The sequence below is a fragment of the Bos mutus genome, chromosome 25, assembly GCF_027580195.1.
Source record: "Bos mutus isolate GX-2022 chromosome 25, NWIPB_WYAK_1.1, whole genome shotgun sequence".
Classification (NCBI taxonomy): Eukaryota; Metazoa; Chordata; class Mammalia; order Artiodactyla; family Bovidae; genus Bos; species Bos mutus.
The window spans coordinates 239,437-257,509 of record NC_091641.1 but is presented as its reverse complement, the minus strand read 5'-3'; the positions used below and the strand labels follow the sequence as shown (position 1 = coordinate 257,509).

The 18,073-nt window shown below is 60.5% G+C and overlaps 3 protein-coding genes across 6 annotated transcripts; 1 reads left to right on the top strand and 2 right to left on the bottom strand.

Annotated features, from left to right (window-relative positions):
• The first annotated feature begins 397 nt into the window (after window positions 1–397).
• Window positions 398–3,284, top strand: LOC138985564 (insulin receptor substrate 1-like). Its single transcript, XM_070362387.1, has 2 exons — window positions 398–1,002; window positions 1,230–3,284. Exons 1-2 carry the CDS (start codon window positions 435–437, stop codon window positions 2,435–2,437), a joined length of 1,776 nt encoding a protein of 591 aa, XP_070218488.1. The 5' UTR covers window positions 398–434; the 3' UTR covers window positions 2,438–3,284.
• A 122-nt stretch (window positions 3,285–3,406) lies between these two features.
• SAP25 (Sin3A associated protein 25) lies at window positions 3,407–5,149 on the bottom strand. Its single transcript, XM_070363099.1, has 6 exons — window positions 4,738–5,149; window positions 4,422–4,522; window positions 4,205–4,311; window positions 3,956–4,103; window positions 3,782–3,879; window positions 3,407–3,700 (listed from the first exon to the last, which is right to left on the bottom strand). The coding sequence occupies exons 1-6, from the start codon at window positions 4,881–4,883 to the stop codon at window positions 3,407–3,409; spliced, it is 894 nt and encodes a 297-aa protein (XP_070219200.1). The 5' UTR covers window positions 4,884–5,149.
• Window positions 5,150–5,295: 146 nt separating this feature from the next.
• Window positions 5,296–17,132, bottom strand: LRCH4 (leucine rich repeats and calponin homology domain containing 4). 4 transcript variants are annotated; one of them, XM_070362790.1, is made up of 19 exons: window positions 16,993–17,011; window positions 15,666–16,079; window positions 12,122–12,266; window positions 11,835–11,961; window positions 11,531–11,636; window positions 9,624–9,760; window positions 9,390–9,505; window positions 9,150–9,249; window positions 8,842–8,932; window positions 8,674–8,750; window positions 8,506–8,567; window positions 8,291–8,416; window positions 8,099–8,167; window positions 7,897–8,006; window positions 7,669–7,752; window positions 7,363–7,448; window positions 7,094–7,231; window positions 6,922–6,999; window positions 5,296–5,657 (listed from the first exon to the last, which is right to left on the bottom strand). In XM_070362790.1, exons 2-19 carry the CDS (start codon window positions 15,883–15,885, stop codon window positions 5,553–5,555), a joined length of 1,977 nt encoding a protein of 658 aa, XP_070218891.1. In that variant the 5' UTR covers window positions 15,886–16,079; window positions 16,993–17,011; the 3' UTR covers window positions 5,296–5,552. The 4 variants fall into 4 exon arrangements, with proteins under 4 accessions (XP_070218891.1, XP_070218888.1, XP_070218890.1 ...); XM_070362787.1 differs by lacking the exon at window positions 5,296–5,657 and adding an exon at window positions 6,014–6,634 and having other exon boundaries at window positions 16,993–17,128; XM_070362789.1 differs by lacking the exons at window positions 5,296–5,657; window positions 8,099–8,167 and adding an exon at window positions 6,014–6,634 and having other exon boundaries at window positions 16,993–17,132.
• Between the last annotated feature and the right edge of the window lie 941 nt (window positions 17,133–18,073).

The window sequence follows — 18,073 nt, the reverse complement described above, 5'->3', positions numbered from 1 at the left end:
AAGAAAGAACAGACCCATTCATGGGTGGGAAGGGGGCGGGGACCCGGGTGCCTAGAGCCAGAGTGGGGAGCCGCGGGGCGCCGCTGTAAGGGTGGCCCGGCTCAGCGGTCCGCCCACCCCCCAGGACCCACCAGCGTGTTCACCACAGACGTGGCTCCCCGCACACGCGCTTTCCCTCGCTGCCTTCTTGGCAATCAGCTCAGATCACTCCCCGGCTCCTGCGAAAGCCCAGCCCCCACGGTGTGGGGTGGGGTGAGGCAGAGGCCGCCTCTCCTGGACTTCCCGACTCAAACTCCACTCCCACCGCCGGGGTGCGCGAGGGTTAACCTCGCGGGGGTGGGGACTTAGGCGCGATCCCTGTTAGGAGGGAGGGGAGAGGAGGGGAGGCCGTCGGAGACCTGGGTATCTCAGGCCACCGGGCGCCACTGGGGCACATGCTGCGCGCAGCGAGGGGCCAAACGAAGTCGGGAGCAGGAGAGAGACGCGGAGTATCCAGACCGGTCAGGACGCCGCCCCCGTCCCCGGGGACCGCTCTTTCTACCCCGCCTCTGCCAGTCCCTTCCCAGCCGTCCCAGCCCCTTGCTTCGGCCACCTGGTTGCTTTGGGCAAGAATGAAGCCCGGAGACCCCACGACGACCCCAGAGGCCCAGTCGGCCGCCGTGGCTCTGGGTCCGCCGCGGCCCTGGGTCTGCCCGGCTGACGTGCGGCTCTGCGGCCACCTGCGGAAGCAGAAGTCCCAACGCCGCCGCTTTTTTGTGCTCCGCGCCGACCCGCCGCGCCTTGAGTGTTACGAAAGCGAGAAGAAGTTCCGTGCCGGCCGAACGCCGCCCAAATTCAGCGTGAGCCTGGGGGGCGCCTGCACCATCAGCAAGCGCATGGACGCGCGCCAGCGCCACCTGATCGTCCTGTACACGCGCGACCGCAGCCTGGGCGTGGCGGCGGCCAGCGAGGCGGAGCAGCAGGCGTGGTACAGCGCCCTGCTCGAGGCGCGCGCCACCGCCGGTGAGGCCCCAGCCCCGCGCCGCCGGAGATGCGGCTGGGGGGAATGTGTGTGTGTTGGGGTGGTGGTGGTTTCTGGACTTGGTTTATCCGTAGACCGTCCCTCCCAAGGGTCTCCGAAGTTAAGTCCAAACCTGAAGGGTTTACACCTTCGGGTTTTCATTCCCCGGGGCACAGTGTCTCCAACCTGCCGGCCCGGAGCCCCGGTGACCAGCCCATTGTCTCTTCAGGTCCCAGTTCCCACGAGGACCCCGGGGCCTGGATCCTCGCTCCATTTCAGGACGTCTGGCCTGTGACGCTGCGACCCAAGGGGCTGGGGCGGGCACGAGGCCTGGGCAGCGGCGGCTACTGCCTGTGCCTGGGTTCCGGGGTACTGAGTCTGCTGCGGAAGCCAGGGGGCAGAGGCTCCGGGGCCACCGGGGCATCTCCGCCGCCGGCCCTGCGCCTGTCCCTGCTCAGCGTGCGCCGGTGCGGCCACGCAGACTCTTTCTTCTTCCTGGAGCTCGGCCGCTCGGCACCCACGGGTCCCGGGGAGCTGTGGCTACAGGCCCCCGACGCCGTGGTGGCCCAAAGCATTCACGAGACCGTCCTGGCCGCCATGAAGCGAATCGGGGACAGTGGTGCTGTTGGCAGGGCTGAGCCACTGCCAAGAAAGCCCCCAACGGGAGCTTTCAGACCCTCTGTCCCCCAATCTTATGAGACCCCAGACTCCGCGGCCCAAACAAGCGAGCTGTACCGTCGGAATGGCCCGAGTGAGACCAGCGAGCAAGCAACCCTCAAGACCCTGGCGAGGCTTGGGGAGGCAGTCTCCAACCCTGCGAGGTTGGAGCAGGGCGGGGGCTACATAACAATGGGAGCCGGGAGTGACTACGAGCCCATGAAGGGCGGCCAAGCCGGCGGCTACGTTGTGATGGAGCCCCCGGGCCTTCCCGCTTCCACCAAAGCAGCTTCCCGCCAGCCGCTCCAGGATGGAGGGGTCACTGAATACGTGACCATGAGCTGTTGTGCACCACGGTCCTTTTCCTCAAGTTTCTTGCCTCTTTCCTCCGGGGCCGGGGAGCCTGGACCCGGGCTCCAAGGCGTTCATCTCGGCATCCGAGACGGCTGGGGACGGGCTGGGGCTCAGCCCTGCTTGCAGCCGCCATCAGAGTTAGCCGGGGAGTACGTATGCATTGAGTATGCGGCTGCAGACTACATAGGAATGGGCACTGCCAACCCCGAGCCCCCGGACCAAGGCCTCAACTACGTGGACCTGGATCTGGTCCCTCCCCTGGAGGTGCGAGGCCACGCCCCTGGGGCCAGGTCCCGCCCACATAGCTACGCTCGGCTGGAGTTCCAGAACCTCGCGGAGGCCGGGGTGAGAAGACACCCCACCCCCATCTCCCTGCCAACTCCCACCCCCGCCTCCCCTCGACAGGACACCACTCAGTATAGCTGACAGACGGGAGTGTAAGGAGGAAAAAAAGTGCAGGTTAAGAATGCCTTCCCGCCCACCCCTTCTCAACCCCAAAGGCCCCTTCCCCATGGCGGAGTGGCTCTAAAGTCCAGATGTGCCCAGGACGTGTGACCAGCAGAAGCACCAAGCTGCCTGCTAGGACCCGCTGCCCACTCCATTCCTTCCAATCTTTGGGAGGAGGTTCCCCAAGAAATTGGATTCTTTTAAGGGAGAAAATTCTAGAACTCTTCTCCCCTTAAAAAACACCACCACCACCAGAACCCTATACATTTCTACACCTCCTGAGCCAAAGCCCTGATCCTGTTACCCCACAGAGTTCCTGCAGCATCACCCCAGACTCTCAAGTCCGCTTTGGCCCCCCACCCTGCCCCTGATGATGACAACATCGATGATGCAGAAGACATACAGACCTGGCCCTCCCCCCCCCCCCCCCACGTGCAGGTTTGCCAGGTGTCTGCCAAAGTCCTGGGACCCCTGCGCAAGAGGGATGAGAGCACCAGGTATCTTACACTAGTGCCCCCACCGCCTCTCCCCCGCCCCCGCCGAAGTGATGACACCCCCTTCCTCCCCACTCCCTAGTTTGCTTCTCCCAATGCCAGCTCTGTGCTCAGACAATCCTCCTCCCAGGCCTGGCAAAGCTGAGGGAGTCCTTGCTTCTAATATATTCAGTCTAGTCTAGAGTAATATACTGTACACTCCCCCTCTTCATTAAAGTTTCCCTGCTTGGTCAGCCTGGAAAGGTCTTAGGTCCATAGATTCCCCACCTTATGGGGGAATGAGTAACAAGAATCAGAGAGGGGCAGCCAAAGCTGTGATAGAGGAAGAGACCCCATCCCTGCCTCTGCACCCCACTCTGTTATTGACCACGAGGAGCCTGTTTGCAAACCAACAGTTTTATTATCAACAGAACCTGCCTGGGAAAGTAGAGGACCCATTCTGTCCCTGGAGGAGCTATGGACCTTGGGCATCTGGGGTCCCAGGGAGAGATGGTTCCCCACAGTGAGAACAGCCTGGGCCACCACTGGCAGCTGGGTGATCAGAGGCAGGGGCTGGGGAGCCAGAAGGGAGCCCGGGAGCCCCTGAGGAGCTGGGTCTTGGTTCCCCCTGGCTCATCTGCAGGAGGCCAGTGAGGGCGATCAGCTCTGGCCCACTGAGCCAGGTAGTGGAGCAGCCTGAAGATGGAATGGGGAGGAGCCAGGGGGACATGATCGGGCGTGGGAGCAGCAGCTTCAGAGAGCCCATCACCTGAGGAGAGAGGAGGGGCAGTGGCTCCCCGCAAGCCCTGCCTGAAGGCTGGGGTGAGGCCGAGGCAGGAGGAGCGCTTACCTGCTGAGGGACCTCAGATAGGTACAGGGGAACACGCTGCCCATGGGGCAGCAGAGGGTCCAGAAAGAAGACGTCTTCAGAGCACATCACCGGGAACCCTGGGGAGGAGAAGCTGCTGGGGTGGCAAGCTCTGCACTGGTTCTCTGTGGAGCCTGAGAGGACCAAGGGCAGTACCTGCAGTCCTGGGCGCTTGCTCTTCACCCCGATGTCCTGCTAGACTGGGCCTGAGGCCCCTGCATGAGGCTGCCTGGTACAGAGGCCAGAATGAGGGATGGTACAAGGTCCGGCCTGAGAAGGAGACGCCAGACGCACAGCTGGGTCCCTGTACAGGGAGGGAGGGACAGGAAAGATTCCTTGAGCTTCAGCCCTCCCAAGGCATCCCTGTCCCGCCCGAGGTCGGTGCCACAGGCACCCCCAACTCACCCACACCAGCCGACGTCCTGCTGTAGCCTCATAGTTGGGGTCCCAGGGCGCTAGCAGGGCCATCTTTGATGGTGCCACCCCCCAAGTCCTCTGAGGGGAGAAAGGAACTGGGGGGCGGGGGCAGGGGGAGAGAGGGCAGGAGACTTGAAGAGATTAAAACAGCCTCAGAATCAGTAAAAGGGTCTTGGGGGTAAAGGTGGCAGGACCCTGTACCTACCTGGAGTTCCCAGGGAATGCTTGGCAGCCAGGCCTGGGGGCAGCCGAGGCCGTAGCTGCTCTTTCCGAGTCCAGGAAAGCCTTCGAGGCCAGGGCTGAGGGCTGGGGGCGCAGGGAGAGGGGTACTGAGATGCTCCGGTTACAGCCTCCCCCAGTCATCTCCCCCAAGCCAAGTCTGAATATCTCCAAGGCAGAGACCAGGGTGCCCGGTGTGGGGAGACGGATCATACCCATTATTCAGTAGGGACAACTGAAATTTCCTCACACTGTGGGCCCCTGTTGGGTTCGCCCCAAGTGCCGTCGGCCGAGCCCCTCACCTGCCCTGTGCGGCTGTTCCTGGTTCCCCAAGGGCTTTCTCTCCGGAGTCCCAGGCCTGGGAGAGGCCGCTGCCCGCTGAGGGGCGTCGTTCCCTGGGCGCCTGCTCTTCGCCCGCGCCCCACTGCCGGGGGGTCCAGGGCAGCATGTAGAGTCGGGAAGGCGGGCAGGGCCACACCTCGGCACTCGCGCAGCCCGCCTGGCCCCTGTGGTCCCTCCTCCTGCCCGGCCGCCCTCAGAGACCTGCGCTGCCACGCGCGCGTGCCCGCGAGCTTGGGTTGCGGCCCACCTCGCCAGGCCTCGCAATGCCTCGTGACGCGGGCGCCCAGTGCGTTTCCGGGACACTTGGCACGCGGACCCGAGGGGATTCCCGCGAGCGCCCCCTGGCGGCGGGGTGGCAGGGCCGCGCGCAAGGGCGAAGCTTGGGAAAGAACCGCAGCACCGGAAGTAGACGTGGAGGCCACCCGGATGTGCACGTGAGGAGGGCACCCGCTCCCCACATGCACTGCCCTTGTCCGCACACACACACACACACATATCTGAGGGATGACCTAGAGGGCTTCCGGCTTCTCTTTATTGCACTTGACACAACATCCAGCTCCCCGTCTTCCATCCCAGACCGTTGGCCGCACCCAGAGGCGGCCACGCGCCTTGCTGGGCCGGCCTGCTTCCAACCTCCTGGGCAGAGGTGCCCGAGGCATAGGGCCAGGCCCGAGGCCGCCCTCACCAGTCCTCGCTAGAGAGCGGAGCCCATACGCCACTGTCTTCGGTTCCTGGGGCCCCCGCCGGGTTGGGCCCCTGCACCCCGACCTCAACCCTAAGGCCGTTCCAGCAGTGCATGGATGACAGCAGCGACGTAGGGGAGGCCCTTTCCCGGGGCCCCCTCCTCTTCCAGGATGTGGTGGGGCTGGCACAGGGACTCCTGGGGGAAGGGGCCTGGGTTAAGTTCCCCTTATCACCTCCTCCTCTCGGCTGTGGGGTAGGAGACACCCTAAAGGAGCCTGGACCAAGGGGGCTGACGGGATGTAGCAGACAAAGGTCAAGGGCACCCTGGACATGGCTTGGGGACTACTGAGATGCAAGGAAGCTGCAGAGGGTAACAGAAGGGAGATGACACAGCGGGCCGAGGCTTAGAGGGGAGGACAGACCTGCCACTTCCAGAGGAAAATGCTGAAGTAGGCGGGCTGGCACATAGAGCCCAGGGGACACGGCTGGGGCTGGGCCCAGCACAGCAGGAGCAGACGCGCGCACACACACACACACAAACACACAGGCAGCCACGATCTGTACAATTTATACAAGAGACAGAGACCCAGCCTGGGCCCCTGCATCCCCTACAAATATAGAGTTCTCTCTACAAAATATAGATAATTTAGCCCCCTATAGCGGGGGTGGGGTGGGGAGGGGCGGGGCGGGGGTGCAAGGAGGGTTAAGATCCGCCCTCTGGGGAAGCGGGGAGAGAATTTGAAGGCACCATCAGCACACAGTGGGAGGGCCAGGGGGAGGGGCTACAGGAGGGAACCAGAGGCTGGGGGCCCAGGGTCTGGGGGTACCAGAGTGGGGCCTCTGAAGTCAGTGTGTATGAGGGGTGGGGTTCACTAGTGTCTTTGGTAGGGGCTGAAGGCACCACTGGTGGGGAGGGGGTTGCACAGGAGTCTTATAAATAGAAAGAGGGCAGGGTGGGGGGGGTGGCTTCGGGTCCTAGGAACCCAGGAGCCGAGTGTAGACGACACAGAGCAGCAGCATGAGGACCACGTAGAAGAGGATGAAGCCGCCCAGACCGGAGGGGGGCCAGGGGGGTGGGGGGGCCCTGCCCCCCACCCGCTTCACAACCTCCAGGGTGGTCCACAGCCCCTGGGCGGTGCCCTGGAGGAGATCTGAGGGCGAGCACAGGTCAGCCTGGGAAGGGAGAGTAGGACAGATGGACAAGACAAAGTACACACGTCAAGAGCAGCAGCAAGACCATCCTTCCCACCCCTGCCCTCACATGCAGGGCCAGAGCCACGCCGACATGCAGGGAGCGGGAAGGGAGGCATGCGGGGGACACACAGGAGGGCTGGTGGCTGTGCTTCCTTCTGGGGAGCAGAGACCCCCATGAGCACCCATGCAGAGGGCCTCGCTGAGCCCAGGACACTGCACCCTTTATAGGAGAGACCAGCCCTGCGCCCGAGAGCACACCCCCATACCTCAGGTACCCCCATTTTTCGACAGGCTTCTAAGAAACTCTCCACATTCTTCCGAGACTTGAGGGCACTGAGTTTTGGCTGAGGGTGGGTAAGAAAGGAAAGAGGGAGTAAGAGAGAGGCCCCAGGGGTTCCTGCCCCAACCCCTACCTTCCTGCCCTGGGCGCCAACTGACCACAGCAGGCGAGGGCACGTGAATGAAGGGCACACAGCGGGGCCGCAGCTGGTTGGCCAGCTGACAGAGGATGACCCCGTTGGCCAGAGCCTCAGCCAGGTCATCGGGCAGGGGCCGCTGCAGCTGGCACTCAAGCACCTGGGAGATGGGAAGGAGGGGGAGAGGTCAGAGTCTCCAGAGGAAGTACCAGGCTGGGCAAGGAGGCGGCTGAGGGAAGCCAGGAAGCTCAGGGGCCCACGCGGAACCCACACGAGTCCCACCTCTCATACCTGGCGCAGCTGAGCCATCACCTCCTTTTCGTCCAAAAGCTGGGGGGATCGCCGAGGTCTTGAGACAGTGTCTGGTGAGGAAGGGCCTGGAGGAAAGGGGGGTGTGGGGCTGTCTCCACCGCCCACCATGGACTTTGTAGCCGGGTCGCAGTGTCTGGCACCCACATCTCCTGCCTCTGTGCTTGTGGGATTTTCCACACAAAGGGACAATTGACCAGAGAACTTCTAGGCCACAAGGGATGACCCCAGCCTGGAGCTTAGTGCTGCATTAGTACTGGGTTAGTACTGGGGAGGGGCAAGACCCACCTGAGCTGCTCTGAGAGGAAGAACGGAAGAGGAAGCTGTTTGGTCTCTGAATGGAGCTGAGCGGCCGAGGAGCAGGTGCGGTCGCTGGGGGCCGGAGCCAGGGGACAGGGACAGGGGAGAGAAACACCTCCTCAGTGTCCTACCCCTCCCTCAGGCCGCCAGCCAGGCCTCAGCCCGCCCCTCCCACCTACAAAGGCCCCCATCCTCCACCCAAAGCCCCCCTCCCACCTGGTCCAGATGGAAGCGGGGGCTCCTGGGAGGTGGAGGCAAGGGCAGGGGTGGGGGCTCCCTGCCCCGCTGACGCTCCCAGCTGGGTGGTGTTGGACCTGGACGTGCCGCTGAGGAGACAGAAGGGGAATCAGAGGGGTGGTTGGGGCAAGGGTGTGCACGCAGGGTGGGGACTGAGAGAGGTGGAGGCCAGGACACATACTTGTAGGTGGCCTGAGTGGACGAGGCACTGGGACCCCCACCAGCAGCCCTGACCCCCAGCTTCAGAAAACTAGAAAAGGAAGGAGACGCAGGGTCAGCAGTGCCCGGCAGGGCTCCGCCACCCCCAAGAGACAGAGAAGCGCGTGGGGGCTCCCTGCCAGCGCCCACCGCCAGGCCGCCGCTCGACGCGCACCTGTCCTTCCTGGGAGCCCCCCACACCACGCTCTGCTGCTGCTGCTGCTGCTGCCGCCGCTCGCGCTCCTGCCACAGCTGCAAGGTGTCCGGGCGCCGCCGCTCCTCCCCGGCTGGCTCCTCCCGCCTGAGGGCAGAGGGACAGAGGTAGAGCTGGGTAGGGGAGAGGAGAAGCGTGTGAAGGGAGGGGTGCCGCCTCGGGTGGCTCCGCAGTACCTGCTGCTCGGTGCCCTCTCCCCGTCTCCTGCCGCAGGGCTCGACTCTGGTGGCCGCGGCTCCTGAAGACAGAACAACAGAGGGGCTGAGGGGGTCCCCAAGCCTGCCCTGGCTTGCTCCCGCCGGCTCTCTTACGGTAGATGGACACGGGATGCTGCGGCCCCTCACCTCTCCGGTACCTCGCTCCTCATCTTCCCCAGGCACGTGGCTGTCGATGAAGTCGATCTGCTCAGGGTCTCCGTCAGCTAGAGAGAGCAGGGCGTGTCAGCGAGCGGAGGGGGGCGCTAAGGGCCTCGTCCACACCCCCAGCCCGCAGCCCATGACCCCACTGCTCACCAGAGCCATCCTCCTTTCTCTCCCTGGGCCCCCGAGGCTCCCGGGCCAGCTCTGAGATCCGGAACGACAACTCGGAGAACTCATCTGTTGACTGGAAGTGCAGAAAGGCAGAGATGGGAGATAGACCCTCCAGAGTCCGGGGCCCGTGGTGAACCAGCCCTTCCCTGAGGTTCTTGGACAAGGGACTGAAGAAGACGGCTCCAGCCACCCTTATCACTCTGAGCTTTCAAGGCAGAAGACGAAGGGTCCTAGCTCAGGTTCTCCCTGGGGCCGAGATCCCCCGTGTCCCGTGGGAAGGAGGCCCTTACCTCATTTCCAGACCACCTCTTGCTGCCACTGTCAACGCTGTGGAAGCCCGAGTCCAGCCCGCCATCGTACCGACGTCCCGGAAACAAGTCCTCGGCAGGGCTGGGGCCAGCCAGGGAGAGCCGGTCAGCCCCGTTCTGGGTGGCCACCCCCTCATCCACCCTCTGGAAACCACGGGGTCCCTGGTGCTGGGGAGAGGTATAAGTATCCAGGGGCTTCCTTTCTTCCCATGTGGAACTTACCAGGGGCTGAAACTCGGGGGGCGGGAAGGAGCAAGGTCCCCCAGTGCAGACCCGCCGCGCCGCCCAGCCTCTGTTGACAAATACTTGAAGATGTGAAGTTTCCCCTTCAGGCAGATCTGGGTGTGGAGACGCATAGTGAGGGGAAGGGGGGGATCCTCGGATCCTGCTTGACTACCAAAGGGACCCACACCCCCAACTCCTGCCCACTCTCGGCCAGCCCTGCTCCCAACTCACCTGGGCAGGTGGGCTCTGCAGGGGGTTGCTGTCCAACAGAATGACCTGCAGGTGCCTGAGGCGGCAGAAGGAGACCGGGATGCGGGAGACACGGTTACAGGAGAAATCCAGGCGGACAAGAGGAAGGTCCCCCAGCTCTGGGGGTGGGTGAGGGAGAAGTCAGGAGCATGCTCAGGGGCAGGGCCTTGTGCTCACTTCCTCTGCCCCCGGCTGGCATGTCACCTCTCCGGCAGCCCCTCTGCCCTGGTGGGCGGAGGGCGCTCCCCAGGAATCACCACCCTGCTCCTCTGCCCACTCAAACTGACTTTAGCTGCTGCCCATCCGCTTCTCCTCCCTGCCCACTCCACCCCACTGCCACTTCCTCCTCCTCAAGTGTCCATCACAGGGCCCAAATCAAACTGTGACACCTTGCTGCTTAAAAGCCTTCCAGGACTTGCAGCCAGGGCTGCTGCAGGTGAGCGGGCGGTGTCCTAAACAAAGGCACGGCATGAGGGGGCGGCAACCTCCAGGCACTCTACTTAGTCAAGCCCTGGCCCACCCGCAGGAGAATGGTACCCTTCTCCACTTCTCAGAGAGACCCCCTGGATTAGTGATGAGCCGAGACACAGGATAAGAATGAAAATCGCTGCTCTCTAGTCAAGCAGCATTCCCTGGTTGAGGAGTTCATGACCTGGCTCTGCCCACATTCCCCACCTCGCTTCCCACCCTCACACCACATCAGCCCGCCCTCCAGCCCCTTAGCTCTGGCCTCCCCACATGCTGTCTGCTCAGCTAGGAGAGCCCCAGTTTTCTGTTCATGCATCTTTCCAGGTTCAGCTCAGGTGTCACTTCTTCTCTGAAATCTTTTCAGACACTAGGCTGGAATTTATTGCTCCTTCCTCTGTTTCCCCAGGGTATTTTGCTGGGGTCTCTTATGGCCCAGAGAGAGCGCTGATCAAATGCTTATTCGTACCCCTACCATCTTAGAAGAAGGATGGGAGGAGCCCAGAGAAACAGGTAGCCACCTGACTCCTCTCGCCTGCTTTTCAAAAACACAGGTAGCACGGCTGCAGTCCTTTCCACCAGTCCTGGCTTGCCTTCTTAACCATTCCATGCTGGACCTCCCTGCTCTACACATAGGGGTGCATCTGCCTGGGCTGCAGAAGGATGGGGAACTCTCCTTCAAAGGCCAGCTCCTACTGTGCCTTGGGGCCGAGGTCTTCCCCAGGGTCCCAGGCAGAGCCACGTGGCTCCCTCCAGCGTCTATGGCTTTAAGTTTCCTGTCCTAGCACCTCCCTCTGCTTGTCTCTCCCCATTAAGCCATTAAATCTTCAGAGCTGGCCCCAGAACTGAGTGACATCACTCACATCTACCTAGTCCCCACCTAAAACACAGGAAACACACACATGCAAAGCTGACTGAATAAAGGAAGGTGTGCCTGCTTTGGAGCACAGGCTATCAAGTGTCGGGGTGCATCACAATTAGCTCATTAAAATGGGCTTGCTTGGGCTCCAGCGCGCTGGTTCAGAATCTCTGGGGAGGTAGCACGGGGCCTCACCGGACTCAGGTTTTGAGAGCTTCATCTGCGCTAAGTGCTGTGACACTGGGTGACCTCGAAGGCCCTTTCTGACCATGAAATTCTACAGGATGCCTGGCGATGGACTCACCTACTGCCCTCACTGCACCTTCCCCCACATCTGTCAAGTACAGCTAATAACCCCTGCCTTACCGGCTTCAGAGGGGTGCTGGTCAAGAGCAAGGAAAATAATTTACAGTGCATTTCATACATGGCAAACCCTGGGCGACTAAGGTATCATTATTCAAGGTAGATACACACACACCCCCTGACACGCTCTAGGTCAGGCATTCAAGGTAGACACACACGCACACACACACACACCCTGACATGCTCTAAGTCTTTTCCTCACCATCAGGCAAGGTACTGAGCTGGTTCCTCCGAACGTTGAGATCCCGCAGGGTAGGGAGGCTGCACAGCTCCGTGGGGAGCGACTGCAGCTCATTGCTGCTCACGTCCTGGAATGAGGAAGACAAGGAAAGACGTGCGGAAAGAGCATCAGACTTGGAGCATCAGAAACTGCCTCCTGGACCAGGCTACTTCCTTTGGTCTCGTCCTTTTCCCTAGGGTGCATCCCGCCTTTCCCTGCCCTCCTGCCAAAAGTCCCTAGTGCCTGGTTCAGCCATCCCCCCAGTCTCCCTGCTCCCCATCCTCACGAGCTGTCGCAGGCTCCCCAGGGCACTGATGTCGGGAGGCAGGGCTCCCAGTTTGTTGTTGCTGACAATGAGCACTCGCAGGGGCAGCTGACAGATGTAGGGCGGCAGCGATGACAGCTGGTTTCGGCTGCAGGAGGGAGAAAGGCAGTGGGTTCTCCCTCCAGGCAGGAACTCTCCCGTGTTGCCCTACTTTCTGGGTCACGGGGAGGGTCACTCAGGGTGCCATGCACTGGTACTTGGGGCTGAGAAGGACAACCCCCTACCCTCCTGTGGCCCTGCCTCCCTACCTGAGGTTGAGGTAGGTGAGAGCGGTGAGATTTCCCAAGGCTGGGTTCAGGCATCTCAGACAATTGTGGTACAGGCTCAGGCCCTCCAGGGACACCAGCTGGCATGCTGCCTCTGGCACCTCGGGGAACCGGTTCCGAGACAGGTCTAGGGGAAACAAGTGTCAGGGGGGAGCTTGCAAAGGCCCAGTCCTGGACAGGAGGATCCTGAACTTCCCCGGAGCCAGTTGCCCAGCCCTCTATCTCCCTAGCCGACCTAAAGAATCAGACCTATAAACCTGGACTCCCTCGAGTTTAAGAAGAAAGACTTCGTAACCTGGAGCACACTCCAGGTGTGACCAGAAGGGCACAGGCAAGACTGGGCTGGAGAAGCCTAGACTGGGGGTGGGGGGAAGGCGAGCCACACACACTGTCTTCAGACACACAAACGCAGGGCTATTCTACCAGGCTGGTTAGATTCTCTACCTCCTGTGGTCCCCGTTGTCCTGTGATGCCTGAGGAGGTGGAAGGCAAAGGTCATAGAAGGTTGATGCTCCAAAGGAACTAGCAAGGTGATGGGCTGGGAGGTCCAAGGTAAGACACTGAGCCACCCCCGTGGGAGATGACCAAGAAGCCTCCTCCCTCCTAAGGGCTCCGTCTCCCACCCTCAACCTATCTTCAACCTAGCGGGAAAACCAGGGGTCGTTAGAGCCTAGTCTAGAGACCGGACTCTGGCCTACAGATTTTCACCAGCCCCTGGGATCAGCAAGCCAGGCCCATGGGACTATGAAGTTACAGATTCCGAGACCTGAGGGAAAGACAAGTGGACCAAGCCAGAGGTGGGAACTGGAGTCCCAGGCAGCGATTGGGCTCCTTCCTACCCTCTTCCACTCCCAACAGCCTGCCTCTACTTCCTCTCTCACTTTTACCCAGACTTCAGACCAACGCCTGTGTCTTGGGCATGGGCGAGGCGTGGAGAGGGCAGAAAGGAGGGGAGAGTCTATTGCCATCCTTTTATCTCAACAAGTGGCTTGCTAGACCAGGGCAGGGTTCCTGCCAGGCTGGAGGCATTCACTGCTCAGACCTCTGCAGCCGGGTTTCTGCTTTCTCTGCTCAGCCTCTATTGGGAGGGGCCCAGGGCCTGCTGGGGGAAGTCCCAGGCCACGGAGCTTGGGTGAGCTTCTTAGAGGGCCCTCTCCAGGGAAGGGCAAGCAAAAGCCGTGGGGAGGGGAAGCTGGGGTTATCCCCCAAGGAGGTGAGTCTTGTGACAGGAAATGAAGCAGAAACAATCTGTTGGCTTCTGTCTCTGGTGGGCCCTGTGTTTACCAGGGTGGATGACAGCCTGACGCCCCAGGAACCCCCTCTGCTCCCAGCCCTGCTGTGCACAGAAAGAAGACCTGTCACAGAAGAAGACAGTTCCAGAGAGGCTGGGAGGGTCAGATGTGTCTGCCTGCCCCGCCCCCTCCACCTGCCTGCTTTCTCTGGTATACACTGCAGGGGCCTGTGGGAGAAGGGGTGGGGAGCAAGTTCTGATGGGGTGCACAGCGGGCAAAAGCTCAGAGGAGCGGAAAGGAGCAGGGTTGGAGGAGGCAGGGCCTAGGAGGCACAGGATGTGGTCTGTGAGAGAACGAGCTGCACTTCTCTTTTGTGAGCTCAGCCCTTCCCCCACCTCAGGATTCATCTTGCTATCAGGGCCCCAGGAACAAGTCCAAGGGACATCAGGGACCTAGGCCATGGGACAGCATGTGCAAGGAACACGCTGGTTCAGAAAGAGCTGGGCAAACAGGAGGAGAGCTTCCACATGATTGGGGTGGCAGTGCTGGAAGCCTTTAGTCTGTCAGGGCTGAAGGGCAAGGAGGTGTGGAGAGCAGGGTAAGGGCAGCACTGACTGGCTCCCTGTCACTTCCCCTTTCCACCCCAAGTTACAGGCACCCTGCATGGGGAGAGGGGCCAGAGGAGAGAGCCTGGGATGAGAGAGGCCCACCTGGCCTAGAACCCCGGCCCTGAAAGGACTGAGGGCTCCTGTGTGGAGAGCAGGGCAGAGGGGGTTCACAGGAAGCTGAGACTGTCCCAGGAGAACAGGCTGCACCCTGAGCCGGGCTGCACCCTGAGCCGGAATTCTGGGGGAGGAGGCGGGAGGGGGTGGGAGCTGGGAGGGGCCCCGGAGTTCTTGGGAGTTTTCCCCAGGAGTCCACTCTCACAGACAGAGCCCTAAGGAAGTAAAGAATAACATTTGGTCTTTGTCAAAAAACAAGCAAGGGGGAGGGGAAAGGGAACAGACGGCGAGTGTCACACAGCTGCTGAGGTCAGTCTGGAGCTGGGGGGTTAGACGGCTGGGGGAGACTGAGAGGGACGGCAATGGCTCCCGGGTTCGCAGAGGCAGCCAGTGAGTTTACCTAGCAACCCAAGACAAGCGGAGTGGTTTCAACTGGTTCTCTCCAGACAGTCGAGGAAAGACTAGGGTGTTTGCAAGTGAGCAGGCACCTGCTAGGCAGGGAATGCAATCCCAGGGCAGTGTCATCAGGGGGTCACTCTCATCCAGCCTCAAGTCCCACCCTAGGCTCCGCTGGGGTGGGGCTTTGGGAATGCGGTCCTCCGCCCCTCTCCCAATCCCCACCCTCCCAGCTGCCAGCCCAAGGTCAGCGTCGGCCTTCTGAGCAGCTGAGGCCTGACTCACCTGTCACAGTGGAGTCCCCTACACCCTACCATCAACAGACACCAGGGTGGAGGGCGCATGATTAGAGGGATCCTAGGGGTGGGGGAGTGGGAAGGGCAGTGGGGACCGTCTCTAGCTAAGATTTCCTTCCTTTCAGCAACTGCCTCAAGTCCCTCCCCCCTGGGGAAAAGCAGAAACTGAAATGGGAATTCTAGGGTCTCTATGAGATCACAGGCTCCACTGTGACCTCACACACGCAAGGAGGAGGAGGAGTCTCAGATAAAGGGGTTAGGATAATGGGAGGAAGAACTCGCGCAGAAAAGAGTTGGGGGAGGTGGGAGATTTGCTTCTTTTCCACAGGCAGGCTGGGTGAAGAGTGGAGAGAGGCAGCAGCCTTAGGGGGCGGGACTACCAAGCGAAGGACACAAACTTGGGGTTGTCAGGGGCAAATCTATGGGAAGCGGGGGCCTGGGGCTGCTCGTTTCTCGGTGGAACAGGGGAAAGAGTTGGAAACGAAGAAAGAGAAAGGAGTCGGGGGGGCGGTTTCGGGGGCTGCTTTATGGAATGACCAGAACTAAGGTTGAAGAGATCACGCAAATAAACCAACCAGGTTAGGGGCGGAACCATTCTACAGGTGCTCAGATATGCAAATAAAGAGCAGCAGAGGGCGGGTTGGGGGGGTTATCACGACACTCGGCCAGGGACTCTGGGTGTTCAGCAAGGGCTCGTTGTCTAGTAGTTCTTAAAGTGGGGAGGGGGCTGGTAGCGGACTTATGCAAATCCAAAGAATCCAGAACTCCGAAGGCCAGGTGATGGGGCGGGCCAGACGCCCGGGCCCGGGAGAAACAAGCGAGGGGCGGGACTATGCAAACGAGGGTCCCGGCCGGGCTCGGGGCCTGGTTGCACACTCACCAGCCTGGGTGATGTCTGACAGGTCGTAGCTGCGAGCCGCGCCCCGGGGGAAGTGCTTCAAACGCCGGTTAGACAGGTTCAGGGTCCCAGTGGCCACGGCCTCCTCTAGGGCCCGCTCTGCACTGCGGCTCCCGGGCAGACCTGGAGACCCTGGGACGGAGGTCGTGGCCGCCGCCTCCTCACCCCCGGCGGCGAGTGGGGCCGCCACCGCCGCCGCCATCCGCTCCCGGCGGCTCCCGCTGCCTGACTGACGGGGACCCGCCGTCCCTCCTTGCCCCTCCCCCTCCTCGGAGCCGCCGTAGTCGCTTCCCGGGGGGAGTGAGCGGGCTCAGGGACCCGGCGGGCCAATCGGGACCCCGAGACGCGTCGGAAGTGGCTAATCAGAACCCGCCGGGAGGGGTGAAGACTCCGGCACTGAGTGAGGCGAGAAGAAGGGAGGGGGACGAGATTAGAGCGCTCGCCAACGGCCGAGGTTCCAGGCCGGCCCGCCCCGCGCAGCCGCACCCAATCACAAATCTCAGGAGTGGGGATGAAGCCAATCAGGTCCAATCAGGAGGCGGAGACGCCCGGGGCTCCACTCCGCCGGGCTGGAGGCCGAGAAAGGCAAACCCTGAGCCTCGTCCAACGAGGACCAATCGCAAGCCAGATATAGGCGAGTGACTGTCAAGAAGGCCAATTAGATCCTCCCAAGGGAACCTGGCCCGGCCTCTTCTCTGAGGGACGGCTCTACCTACCAATAGTATGGGCGAGAAGAAGGCCGCCCCCCCTTCGCTAAGGAGGAGGCGGGTGAACTGGAACTTTTTGAGACTGAGATAAAAGAATGCGAGCGCACCGCGCTCGGCCGGCTCCAAGCGGTTGCAAGGGTAGAAGTTAATGTGTGCAAGTTGGACTTGTGAGCAAGCGAGCTCAAAGCTTTGAGGACCGTGGGGACTAGGGGGAGCGGGAGGCACGGTGATGCCTGAGGCCAGTGTACAGAGGGGTCGTTGCCGCAGAAGGGATTGTGGATGCCATTCCAGCTGCGAAGGCTGGGGGCCCCCCGACAATCTGGAGTCCGAGCCGACCAGTGGCTTCCTAGGGGCTGGAGATACCCAGCTCAACTCCTGGAGGAAGGGTTAGGGAAGACCCGGAAAGCCTCGAAAATACGCCCGGGCTATCCCGCTGCCCAAAGGAGCGTGCCTGGCTGGGCAGAAATTGTGATGATCAAACCTACGGGATTAGTCTAGAAGGGACCACCCTCACCTAGAAGAAGTCCTCCGTTTTACAAACGAGGAAATAAACGGAGGGAAGTTGATGAGAAGTTGTCAAGAGAAAACAGCAAGTTACTAACAGCTCGCACTGGAAGCCAGGCTTCTCCCTGCATCAGCTTTTGCGTTGGGCTTTTTTTCTGTTCGCCTCTCTTCTTTGGCTTCCAAGGTGAAACGGAGTGGATAAAGAGGACCCAGATGCAAGAGGAAGCTGTCTATACTTGTACCGTCTGCTGAGAGATATTAACATCCTGTTAGGTGGCATAAGGACCTAGTATAATCCACTTAATTGGTTAACAGTTGCCTAGCCACAGTAGCTGAAGAATCTCTCCCATAAGTCACAACTCAGATGTTGACATTCCGAGACATTTATTGAATTATTAGAATTCCATCCTATGTGTCTCAAACTAGGTGTTTACTGATCCCCCTAAGTAAGGGAGTTGGATTGGATGGTTGACAGTCTACTAACACAGAAAACGAATGAGTCTATAATACTGTGCAGCTGAGAGCTGGTTGTCCAGGCCTAAATTCTTCAGCGTTGCTGGGACAGACAGCCACTCCTTGGATGTATAGGTGCAGATCTTCTGTCCCCCTACATGGACAGATGCAGCCCCAGCTCCTGCTGCTTCTCATCCATGTCATCCCCCTCTGCCCATAAGACTAAGTTAATAGCTTAGACTCTGGGAGATATACTGAGCTTTCAGAGTAAATCTATTCCTTTCTTCCACCTTAATATGTTGCCCTTCATGCATGCAACCATGTTACTGTCCCCAGGAAAGAAGTCTACTTTTGGATGTGTTCTTCATGAGAAAAGAGTAGTGTTTGTGCTCAGCTGTGGCCGCTGTCATCTGATGCATGCTGTCATGAGATTAATGGTCTAATTAACAGGGTCACCTTTCCCCCTCGCCTGTCGAACTGAGTTTATACTTTTATATATATATATATATATATATATATATATATATATATATATATATATATATTCTTGAGCTACAAATCCCCTGGTGGCTCTTAACTGCTAAGATATGAAGAATTCACCAGTGCTTCTCTTGCTAAAAGGGCATCAAGTGAAAAAAACACCCTGAAAGGAAAGGCCTCATCTACCAGTAGCTCACACTATACTTCTCCTGTCCAATGCATATCCCATGAGCCCCTGGGTGGCCA

Bases quoted from the DNA above. Each gene is read 5' to 3' on its own strand.
- LOC138985564 (XM_070362387.1), top strand. From the start codon at position 435: ATGCTGCGCGCAGCGAGGGGCCAAACGAAGTCGGGAGCAGGAGAGAGA. The intron at 1,003-1,229 runs GTGAGGCCCCAG...TTGTCTCTTCAG, and splicing joins CGAGGCGCGCGCCACCGCCG to GTCCCAGTTCCCACGAGGAC.
- SAP25 (XM_070363099.1), bottom strand. From the start codon at position 4,883: ATGCTGCCCTGGACCCCCCGGCAGTGGGGCGCGGGCGAAGAGCAGGCG. The intron at 4,104-4,204 runs GTGAGTTGGGGG...CTCCCTGTACAG, and splicing joins CAGGACGTCGGCTGGTGTGG to GGACCCAGCTGTGCGTCTGG. The intron at 3,701-3,781 runs GTAAGCGCTCCT...CTCTCTCCTCAG, and splicing joins TATCTGAGGTCCCTCAGCAG to GTGATGGGCTCTCTGAAGCT.
- LRCH4 (XM_070362787.1), bottom strand. From the start codon at position 15,885: ATGGCGGCGGCGGTGGCGGCCCCACTCGCCGCCGGGGGTGAGGAGGCG. The intron at 8,168-8,290 runs GTGCGCGTCGAG...TTCCTTTTCTAG, and splicing joins GGGGCTCCCAGGAAGGACAG to TTTTCTGAAGCTGGGGGTCA. The intron at 7,000-7,093 runs GTCAGTTGGCGC...ACCCACCCTCAG, and splicing joins ACGTGCCCTCGCCTGCTGTG to CCAAAACTCAGTGCCCTCAA.